The 11,903-nt window shown below is 48.4% G+C and overlaps 1 protein-coding gene across 3 annotated transcripts in view; it reads left to right on the top strand.

Annotated features, from left to right (window-relative positions):
* The first annotated feature begins 5,231 nt into the window (after positions 1-5,231).
* RUNDC1 (RUN domain containing 1) overlaps positions 5,232-11,903 on the top strand; it is a 239,369-nt gene continuing 232,697 nt past the window's right edge. For 2 of the 3 annotated variants that reach the window (XM_040331856.1, XM_040331855.1), the window contains exon 1: positions 5,232-5,756. In XM_040331856.1, the coding sequence (XP_040187790.1) occupies positions 5,349-5,756 (408 nt within the window). In that variant the 5' untranslated portion in view covers positions 5,232-5,348. Of the gene's footprint in view, positions 5,766-11,903 lie in introns of all 3 variants that reach the window. The other variant, XM_040331854.1, reaches the window with a different exon arrangement.

Raw genomic sequence — 11,903 nt, 5'->3', positions numbered from 1 at the left:
GAGAGTAGGACAGGAGAACCCCCTTCCCAGGAACTCCCAGCTGTTCCATCCTGCCGAGGCAGGAGGGACTGTGCTTAACAGTGCGAGAACCTGCTGGCGCGTTACTGACAGACCTTCAACCGAGTAGCACGGAGTAGCTGTAGGCTCGGTCCACTGTGACTGAGACAGCAAGCAGCCCGGTCATATGTGAACCCTGGAGCATATAGCTCACCGGCCAACCCTGGAAAAATGGGGTATGTCGTGGTCGACCCAGCGCATAGCTAAGGCCTGCTCACGCTCGATGGCCGGACTGGGGGGGACTACAAGAATCTATATTATCCAGCCTGTCACCCGGCAGTTGATAGTGGGCATCAGGGTCATTGTTAGAAATCATGGGGCCCCGTACAGCCTACCTTACGGGGCCCCCTTCGACTCAGTGGCAGGTGACAAGCTGCATCTGCTGACAAGTGACACATTGCATCCACTGACAAGTGACGTAGCAAGTGACACACTGCATCCGCTGACAAGTGACACACTGCATCCGCTGACAAGTGACGTGACAAGTGACACACTGCACTCACTGACAAGTGTCGTGGCAAGTTACAAGGCACATCTGCGGACGAGTGTGTGAGTGAATAACTTGTATAGCGCTACAAATGCGAACTAAATCGCCTCAAGGCGCAGCTGCATCTGCTGACAGGTGACGTGGCAAGTGACAAGCTTCATCTGCTGACAGGTGACGTGGCAAGTGACACGCTCAGCGCTCCCACTGATTCTGCATTATGGTAAGTTGAACTATTTAATTTTATATTACAATGTAATAATAGAAATAATATGCTTCAATTATCCTGACACCATAACAACCATGGTGTCGGGATAATTGAAGCGCCAACACCAGGTGTTTGGAGTAAAGTGGGCCGGTCTGGATGAAGTCCAGGGCCAAACTTTGTACCAGTCCAGCCTTGAGCAGAGCACTCGCTGCCATACCCACACAGCAGACTGCCTGCCCATCCTCCCTGCGGCTCCCCCATCTACTGCAGACAAATGCCATGTCGGGACAAGAGGCAGAAACTGTAGGAGAAAGTCAGCTGACGACCAACAGCGTGAAGGGGGAGGAGATTTCTGCTGTGAGCAGAGACCCCATGTTGGGAAAAGGCATCGCTGGAGGCAACGACTGACACCGTTAGCAAGTAAATGCCAGAGCCATTGATCCCATACCCACCACCACTGCCTCTGACTGAACCCCTCCCACCACCGCTGCCTCTGTCTGAATCCCCCACCACCGCTGCCTCTGTCTGAACCCCCCACCACATCTGCCTCTGTCTGAACCCCCTCACCATCTTGCCATTTAAGTTTAGCTTTAATAAATGTGGGGGCCTTATGATGGGTGTGATTTTTTTTGGGGGGGTGGGGGCGCAGCATTTCATTCTTGGACCCAGGCAGCACAATGTTTTGGGCCAGCCCTGCCCAGACATCTCCTGTACCCTGGAAAGCACGAGATAAAAAAAAAAATGGCAGTGTTTACATCTGCCAGAGACAAACGTCATGACGCCGGTCTCTCAGGCTCAAAGAGATGGCTGGGGATCATTTCTAGCAGGGGGCACGCCATGGGGTACCGTCTTTCACAGGATACTGATTTTCATGCTACAACGGTACTCCTTGATGCTATTGCGCCGGTTTCAGACAAAAGAAACCAAGACGCACGACAAATACAGCTGACTCGGATTAGCCCCTCACACGCCGATCAATCGGCTACACACAGGAAGACACGAACTCCATCTAGATGACAGCAGCTGCGGCAGTGTTGCCAACCACCAGTATTTTTACGGGCAGTTCGTAAAAACAAGGCACTTTCTCCCTGTCCATAAATGTCTGTGATAGGGAGACAACCCCTGTCTCCATCCCCCACCCTCTGCAGTGCCTCCAATCACCCCCTGCCTCCATCCCCCTCTGCGGTGCCACCACAGCCACCATCACCCCCTGCCTCCAATCTCCATGTGCAGTTCCAAGCCGAACTGATCTCGGCTATTTTCAGGGATGGACTGGCCATTGGGACTACAGGGAGTTTCCCGGTGGGCCGATGGCTCAGGGGGCCGGCTTCAGTGACAGTGAATCGCCGCCCCCCTCTGCTCCTCTGTCTCTCCCTTCCCGCAGCTCTCACCTCCTCCCCCTCCCCGCAGCGCTCACCTGGGGGGAACAAAGAAGCAGGGGGGACGACAGAGGAGCATGGGGAAGGGGACAGACAGCTGACTCAACAGCTATGGCCTGGAAGTTTCAGGGCCCCGTAGCAAAATGTTGTATGGGCCCCCCCCCCCCCAGAAAAAAAAATCACGCCCACCAAAATGCCCCACATAATAATAAAAATGCTTGAAGTGCATAATATCATTATAACTAAAGAGGACCTGTCATGGCTCTATACATGTATAGGAGTATAAAGAGGACCTGTCATGGCATTATACGTGTATATAGAAGTATAATGAGGACCTGTCATGGCTCTATACATGTATGTAGGAGTATAAAGAGGACCTGTCATGGCTCTATCCTCCTCCAGTCAGTCCCACCCCCCCCAGTTAGAAACACCTCCCAGGGAACACATTTAACCCCTTCCCTGACAGTGACATTTACACATTAATCAGTGCATTTTAATAGCACAGATCACTGTATAAATGTGAATGGTCCCAAAAATGTGTCAACCGTTTCTGACCTGTCCACCGCAATGTCGCAGTCTCACAAAAAACAAAACAAAAAAAACAGATGACTGCCATTACTAGTAAAAAAAAAATAATAATAAAAATGCTTGAAGTGCATAATTTCTATTATTACATTGTTATATAAAATAGTTCAACTCACCATATTGCAGAATCAGTAGGAGCCCCAAGCGTGTCACTTGCCAACGTCACCTGCCTTCAGATGCGGATTGTCACTTGCCGCGTCACCAGATGCGGGTTGTCACCTGCCACACATTGCAGATTGTTACTTGCCACGATGTCACACATTGAGGATTGTCACTTGCCACCTGCCACACAATGCAGATTGTCACTTGCCACAACGCCACCTGTCACACATTGTCACTTGCCACAACGTCACCTGCCACACGTAGCAGATTGTCACTTGCCACATCACCTGCCACACATTGCGGATTGCCACTTGCTGTGTCCCAGAGTAAAGGCAGGCAGCAGAGAGATAATGTAATCTCTCTGCTGCCCGCACAGTGGGGACGGAACTGCAATGATGCAGATGATGTCATCTCTCTGCTCCCCCGCCCGCTGATTGGCAAGCAAGCCCGCTCACCTGCTGACTGTCCCGCTCGCTGACTGCTCTCCTGTTCTGCCCGCAACGCCCAGGTGAATGGAGCGTGCTGGCAGAACAGGTGGAGCGGGCTGGCTGGCGGGTGGGCGTCAATTTGCCTCACAGTGCAGCGCGGAGCGGGCAGAACGGGTTGGCAACAATTTGTCTCACAGTGCAGCGGGGAGTGGAGCGGGCTGGCAGGAATTTTCCCCTCAGTGCAGGCAGGGCCGGTGCTAGGCAATTTGGCGCCCTAGGCAAGACCAGCTACGTGCCCCCCCCAAAGAAAATGTCCCTGCGTCCATCATATGTAATGTGCACCAGTAAATTTAAGGGGGTGGGGTGGTATGAAGATTACAGGGGGTGGTAGGAAGATGACAGGGGTGGGTGGTAGGGAGGTGACGGGGAGGATGGAGATGACAGGGGTGGGTGGTAGGGAGGTGACGGGGAGGATGGAGATGACAGGGGTGGGTGGTAGGGAGGTGACGGGGAGGATGGAGATGACAGGGGTGGGTGGTAGGAAGGTGACGGGGAGGATGGAGATGACAGGGGTGGGTGGTAGGGAGGTGACGGGGAGGATGGAGATGACAGGGGTGGGTGGTAGGGAGGTGACGGGGAGGATGGAGATGACAGGGGTGGGTGGTAGGGAGGTGACGGGGAGGATGGAGATGACAGGGGTGGGTGGTAGGGAGGTGACGGGGAGGATGGAGATGACAGGGGTGGGTGGTAGAGAGGTGACGGGGAGGATGGAGATGACAGGGGGTGATAAAATGTATGACAGGCCTCAGAGGTAGGATGGTGGGATCATCGTGCTCCTCGTCATCCCCCTGTTCCTGGCATCCCACTGGGATGCCAGGAACAGGGGGATGACGAGAAGCATGATGATGACATGAGACAGTAGGTGGCATCACAGCATTAGGGCTGTGTGTGAGGTCATCACAGGCAGCTGGTAGCAGGGATGTTCGGGCGCCCTTGTTCAGGGAGTGACGTCGCGGGAATCGGATGCTGTCAGTGTCGGGCAGCGGACCGATGATGCACAGTACCTCGAGACTGGCTCGCCGTTAATCGCGTTGCTCTGGCAGGTCTTCCACACTACGGGCGTCCATCCTGGAGTCAAGGAGCTGCTCAGCATTACCCGCGCTCTGCACATGGTACTTGGTAGGAGATTCGCAGAGCGCGGGGAAGGGGAGGAGCCAGGGGAGGGGGAGCTCACCACCTACTGACCAAACAATTGGATGATCGAGGTTGTGACAACCTCCCAGCGCCGCCTCCTCTTCCTCCACAGGACTGCGCAGCGGCAAGGCTTACAATTATTTATGTCACTCACACATTAAATGCAGGGGGAGTGGAGCGGGCGGAACGGCATGGCGGGGCTCTTCATCCTCACCGGGCCCCACTCGGCTGTGGGTCCCATAGCGCCCGCGTGGGTCGCTATGGCGGTAGTTCCGCCACTGCCCACAACCACAGACATTTACAAACGAGGAAAAAAGTGCCCGTTTTTTACGAACTGTCCGTAAAAATACGGACGGTTGGCAACACTGGGTGTGTCCCCTGTGCCAAACATACAGCCTGTGATACCCATGGTGTGCCCCCTGTGCCAAACATCCAATCTGTGATATCCATTGTGTGTCCCCCATCCAGCCTGTGTGTATGTGATACAGTTTGTTGCTGTCCCTTCCTCGCAACCAGCCTGTGTCCGCCGTGAGCCGCAGCTGCTGTTATCTAGATGGAGTTCGTGTCTCCCTCTGTGTAGCCGATCGATCGGCGTGTGAGGGGTTAATCCGAGTCAGCTGTACTCGTCGTGAAGTACTCTGCGCTCGGTTTCTATCACAGAGAGAGGAGATCCTCTCCCTATGATAGCCTAGCTGAGACTGATGACGTGTCTATATGTCACATGACATGAGTGAGCCAATGGGATGTGATGGAGGCGGACCATCACATTTAATGGCAATGCACAGGTGCACCGGCACAAGCGCAGTAGCGTCTTACACGGGGTAATGGTTTTCGTGCCACAGCTGACGTCAGTAGCACGATTCCTTTCCTTTCAGTATGGTAGTTTAGCGTAAACCTAGTGACAGTTCGCAATGTCTGCTGACGAAATGTCCCTGTCCGATGGAGAGCCCTCAACGCGAGAACGATGGGCTCCGGTCGGGGCAGTGGCTGAAGAAGCAGACGAGCAGAGTGCGGTGCTCGGTGTTGGGATGAAGTCGGAAGGTGAGGAGGGATCGGGCCGACTGCACTGTGCTGGGATGTCTGGAGAGATGGTGGACAAGCTGCGCAGGCTCGAAGAGGAGCAGGAGCTGCTTAACTCGTCTCTACTCGCCCTTACCTCACATTTTGCCCAAGTGCAGTTTCGTCTGAAACAGATTGTGCGGGCTGAGGGGCCGGAGAAGGAGGGGCTGCTAGCCGAGTTAGAGGACTTCGCATTTAAAGGCTGCCCCTATGTGCACGGGCCTTCGGGGATTCCGAGCCAGCAGGTGCTGGATGACTCGGTGAGTAAGGTGAGGGGTGTGGTCATCTAGGCTTCGGTCTGAGGAAGCGATTCTAAGTCCCATTATACAATACATCTGTGCCATCTAATGCACGACAAGGCGGCTACCATTATTTGCTGTAGGTAAATTTACACCCGTGTGTTTTGTCTTCCATGTGTCTTAACCCCCCCCCTATAAAACTAGATGTAATATATGTTACAACAATGCAGGCCCCCCCCCCCCCTACTCTTAAATGAAAGCACATTAAAAGTGTGTGTGTGTGTGTGTGTGTGTGTGTGTGTGTGTGGTGTTTTTTTTTTTTTTTTTTTTTACAAACCATAAGTGTGAACCTCGCTTTTGGCCTCATTCACACTGGCACTGTCAAAAACACTTTTGCACACTGGTATTTACTAGTATTTCCAGTTTCTCTTCTCCCTCCATTTCTTCTCATCGGTCAGCTAATGTGACCCCAGTGCTGAGAAAGAGGAGCACAGGAGGGTTGAACAAGAGTGCTGTGGAGGCAACAGACATCCTCCTTATCAAATGATGACATCATTGGTTGTTATCCACTTGCCGCCCGCCATATAGCAGAATGACGGCAGCAAAGAGGTTGTGATATTCTGACTGGACGTCATATGGAGTGATCAGGATATCACAGGGGGAGGGGGTTTCTGTGCTGATCGGCACAGCCCCCATTAAAAGTTGTAAATCACTGCCCTACACCTGCCAGCTGCCCCCCAACAAAAAGCCTGTCAGTGCTAAATCAGTAATGCCTATCAGTAGCTCCTCATCAATGCTGCCTATTCAGTGCCGCCTATCAGTGCCCATCAGTTTTTTTTTTGTTTAAACTGACGTTTTTTTTTTCGTTCACGCAAAAACTAAAAACCACTGAGGTGAACAAATGCCACCAAAAGAAAACTCCTATTTGTGGGAAGAAAATGACAATAACTTTGTAATGACAGTAAGTTTGGGTACAGTGTAGCATGACCGCGCAATTGTCATTCATAGTGCGACAGCGCTGAAAACTAAAAATTGTCCTGGGAAGGAAGGGGGGTAAGTGCCTGGCCCTGATATAGAAGTGGTTAATATGCCAGTGTCTATTTGTAATAGTGCAAAATGAAAACCCGTGGCTTTGTGTAACTAAAAGGCAGGCTTCATCCACCCACTGGCTTGTATAAAACTTTTGATACATTTTTAGGGCCCTTTCACACGTGTGGACCGTATGTCCGCATTTTCATCCGTCCGTTGCGGGACATACATGGTCCCTATGTGATTACGGGTGTCAGCGGACCCGTAATCGTCCGCCTCCGCAAAGATCCGCATTTGCGGACGGAAGCAAATCCTATTTTTCTTCCGTCTGCTGGATCGGATGAACACGGACATACGGTCCGTGTTCATCCGATCCCCCATAGGGGAGAGCGGAGGAAAGACAGGGCGGTCCCTGCACAGTGTTCGGGGACCGCCCTGCCAGCTCAGCAGGGATTTTATGGAGGATCCCCGCTGAGCTTTTGCGGACACACAGAGCGGATCATTACTGATCCACCCGTGTGAAAGGGCCCTTAGGCATTTTTCCAAGGCACTCTTGAAGAAGCCTCAAGGAACCCCAGGGTGCCTGGGCATCCTAGTTGAAAAAGGCTGGTCTAGTGGTTAGCATTTCTGCCTTGTTCCCCCTGTGCTTGCATGCGTTTCCTCCCAGGTATTCCAATTTCTTCCCACACTTTAAACACAACCTGGTAGGTTATTGGTTCCAGATTAACCACTTAAGGACCGCCTCCTGCATATATAGGTCAGCAGAATGGCACGGCTGGGCAGCCGTGGGTCGCGGGCGTACCCGATCGCCGCTGGGGTCCTGCGATCGGTCCCCGGAGCTGAAGAATGGGGAGAGCCGCGTGTAAACATGGCTTCCCCGTGCTTCACTGTGGTGGCTGCATCGATCGTGTCATCCCCTTAAAAGGGAGACACAATCGATGACGTCACTCCTACAGCCACACCTCCCTACAGTTGTAAACACACTATGTGAATCATAACTCCTTCAGCGCCCCCTGTGGTTAACTACCAATAAAAATGCAATAAAACTATCCCCTATTTTGTAAACGCTATAAATTTTGCGCAAACCAACTGATAAACGCTTATTGCGATTTTTTTTTTTTTTTTTACCAAAAAATATGTAGAAGAATACGTATCGGCCTAAACTGAGAAAAAAAAAAAAATTTTTTAATATATTTTTTGGGGGATATTTATTATAGCAAAAAGTATTTTTTCTTCAAAATTGTCGCTCTATTTTTGTTTATAGTGCAAAAAATAAAAACCGCAGAGGTGATCAAATACCACCAAAAGAAAGCTCTATTTGTGGGAAAAAAAAGGACGGCAAATTTGTTTGGGGGCCACGACGCACGGCCGCGCAATTGTCAGTTAAAACGATGCAGTGCTGAATCGCAAAAAGGGGCCTGGTCCTTTACCTGCATTTTGGTCCGGGGCTTAAGTGGTTAAAGCTGAAATCCAGGATCTAGCTATCTTTTCAATTGCAGATCCCCTTTGCTACACTGCTGACACAGTTTAACCACTTGCCGCCCCCCCCCCCCCTCTGTCAAATGACTGAGGGGCGGTGCGGCTCTCGTTCTGGGTGGACATCGTATGATGGCGCACCCGAACGGTCACTCCCATGGGGGCACATGGCAGTCAAGGCGTGTTGCTAGGACATGTTGCGACCCCCAATCTCTGTCAAGAGCCCCCGACACGGCTGTTAAACCATGTGATCGTCTGTGTCCAATCACAGCCAGTCACATATAAATACAGGAAGTGCCGGTAATCTGCTGTAATCGCCTCACACTGACAGTGTGTGTGGCGAGGAGAGCCGATCAGCGGCATCTCCTTCGCAGGGGCAAAAAGAGAGGTAATCTGGGCACTGATTATTGGTGCCCTGATTACTATAAAGTAGGACTGCAACTAACGATTATTTTGATAATCGATTAGTTGGCAGATTATTGTTTAGATTAATCGATTAATCGGATAATGGCCTTTAAAAAAAAAAAAAATGCATTTAACCACCAGCCGCCGTCCAAAAACGGCGGCAAGGTGGTTGCTTAACTGGGGGTCGCCGTTCTGAAACGGCGCCCAGCAGAAGCAGGAATGCGCGCCGCCTCGGGCGCGCACACAGAAAATTCTGTGCGCGCCGGGTCTATGAGACCCGGCGCTACACAGATCAAGGTAATTGACCAATAACAGTGGTCTTTTACCATGTGATCGCGCCGTCCAATGACGGCGCGATCACATGTAAACAAACCGGCGTCTTTTGAAGACGCCGGTTCCTCCCTCCTCTCTCTGTACCGAGCGGAACAGTGTGAGAGGGGGAGCGCGGGTGTCAGCAGCGCTGTGGATGGATCTGTGACTATTGCAGTCACAGATCCATCCATCCCTGCTCAGCCATCCCTGAAACCCCCTGCGCAATACTCTGCAATACCCCCCCTGCGCAATACTCTGCAATACCCCCCCTGCGCAATACTCTGCATACCCCCCTGCGCAATACTCTGCATGCCACCCCCTGCGCAATACTCTGCATGCCACCCCCTGCGCAATACTCTGCATGCCACCCCTGCGCAATATGTGTTTTGGGGTGTAATTAGTGGTATGCATATGCTGTGTGTGAGAAATAACCTGCGAATATGAACATTTTGTGAAAAAAAAAAAAAAAAAATCTTGATTTTGCAAAGAATTGTGGGAAAAAATTACAACTTCAAACTCACCATGCCTCTTTCTAAATACCTTGGAATGTCTTCTTTCCAAAAAGGGGTCATTTGGGGGGTATTTGTACTTTTCTGGCATGTTAGGGTCTCGAGAGAGGCCATCAGTACTTCAGGTGTGATCAAATTGATCAATTTTCAGTAATTGGTACCATAGCTTGTAGACCTTATAACTTTCACCCAGACTAAATAATATCCAAATTTTTTTTTTTTTAACCAAAGATATGTAGCAGTATACATTTTAGGCCAAATTTATGAAGAAAAATTAATTTTTTTACAAAATTTTCGTTCTTTTTTTCATTTATAGCGAAAAAAATAAAAACCGCAGAGGTGATCAAATACCACCAAAAGAAAGCTCCATTTGTGGGAAAAAAAGGACAAAAGTTTCATTTGGTTACAGTGTTGTATGACTGAGTTATTGTCATTCAAAATGTGAGAGCACCGAAAGCTGAAAATTGGTCTGGTTATTAAGTGGGTTTAAGTGCCCAGTTGTCAAGTGGTTAAAAAAAAAAATTTGGGGCCAATTTGTTGGGCAGATTACAAAACACAAATTGGAGCAAAAACACATTACATGCTTTTCTGCAGCTTCTCCATTGAAGTATATTGAACCAAAAAAAACAAAATAGCACCGTTTTGCGTTAAAGTCCTTGCCCTTTCCAAATACGCAGCAGCTGAAAAAAAATCATGGATGTGAACGTGTCCCATAGGAAAACATGTAAATGAACTGTTGTATGTTTCTGCAAAAAGCACCAAAAACAGAGGTGTGAACCCGGGCCTGAGATGTTTAGTAACATAATGGGGTTAAAAAAACAAAAATAAGTACAAAAAGCGCAAATAATCGCTACTGTAAGGGGTTATTTTTTACTGTGGGACAGTGAAAGTGATATTTACAGTAGCAATGTGCTTTTTTGTATTGAGGGGATAATTTGTTTTTTTTAACCCAATTATGTTACTGGCCAATTAAATGAAAATTGCAATCGATTGATTTCATAATCGATTAGTTGTCGATTAATCAATTAGTTGTTTCGGCCCTACTATAAAGTGCCAGCAATCGGTGCCGCACATCAGTTGCCGCCTATCAGTGTCCGTCAATGCTGCCTATCGGTGCCCATAAGTGTGGCATATTCGTGCCACCTTGTCGGTGCCCATCAGTGAAGGTGAAAATGTACTTATTTACAAAATTTACTAAATAAAACTAAGAAAAACTTTTCGCTCTTTTTTTTTTATTTTTTGTAAAAAAAATGTATAAATCCCAGCAGTGATTTTAATTCCACCAAAAAAAGCTCCATTTGTGTGAAGATAATTTATAAAAATTTAGATATAGATATCTTCCACCGCTTATAGACTTTCAATAAACACCCAACATGCTCATATAAAAGATCTGCTCACCAGATGCCCATGACTTATTTAGCTAAAAAGGTCATCAGAAAATGCTTATGCTGCAATCTTGCAGCCTGGTAGGGAATCGCAGACCTTCCAATCTGTGCTCTCCTCTCAACCACATCACACATATATTTATATATATATTTAGAGATATATATATATATATATATATATATATATATATATATATATATATATATATATATATATATATATATATATATATATATATATATATATATATATATATATATATATATATATATATATATATATATATATATATATATATAATCTCTCACGATATACCACCCACCGCGATCTCCAGGCTGGATGACCCGCGATTTGCAGGTGCGACCATAGGAAAGTCACCGGCTTCGCCCTAGCTCTGGAGCGGCGGCTGTCTTGTAAGCAAGTGACGTCTCGTCAGCAAGTGACGTTTCGTCGCCACCATCTTGCTCCACCTCACACTAGTGAGAAGGGGGCAAGCGGACATCTTGTTACACCCAACAGTTATTTTAAACACAAAACGGAGCTTATGTGGTTAAATACAGTATATTTAAATCTGACAGACTGTTTACATGTTAAATTTTAAAAGCAGCAGCAAACCTTACATGCTTGCTAATGTGACGGAACACCTGATTTTCACATTTAGTTAAATGTGAATATCAGAGCTGTTCTTTCACATTAGCAACCATGTAAGGTCAGCAGGTTTGTTGCGGCTTTTAAAATTTAACATGTAAACAGTCCGTCAGATTTACATATACTGTATTTAACCACATAAGCTCCGTTTTTGTGTTGAAAATAACTTTAAATAAATACATTTTTGAGAATCGTGATCTTCATTTCATACAAAAGAATCGAGATTCTAATTTTTCCCAGAATCGTGCAGCTCTAAATACTACATTTATTTAAAACAAGAATGTACCAAAAAAAATTCTTGCTTACGTTGTGTGCCTGTATGCCCCAGTGATGTATTATGGCCTAGGCCGACAAGGCCCAGGCCTAGGGCGGCACTTTGCGGGGGGCGGCAAAATCCCATCCT

Source organism: Rana temporaria, chromosome 12 (genome assembly GCF_905171775.1).
Source record: "Rana temporaria chromosome 12, aRanTem1.1, whole genome shotgun sequence".
Classification (NCBI taxonomy): domain Eukaryota; kingdom Metazoa; phylum Chordata; class Amphibia; order Anura; family Ranidae; genus Rana; species Rana temporaria.
Note: the sequence above shows the minus strand (reverse complement) of the source record. Positions and strands in the feature narration are given on the sequence as shown.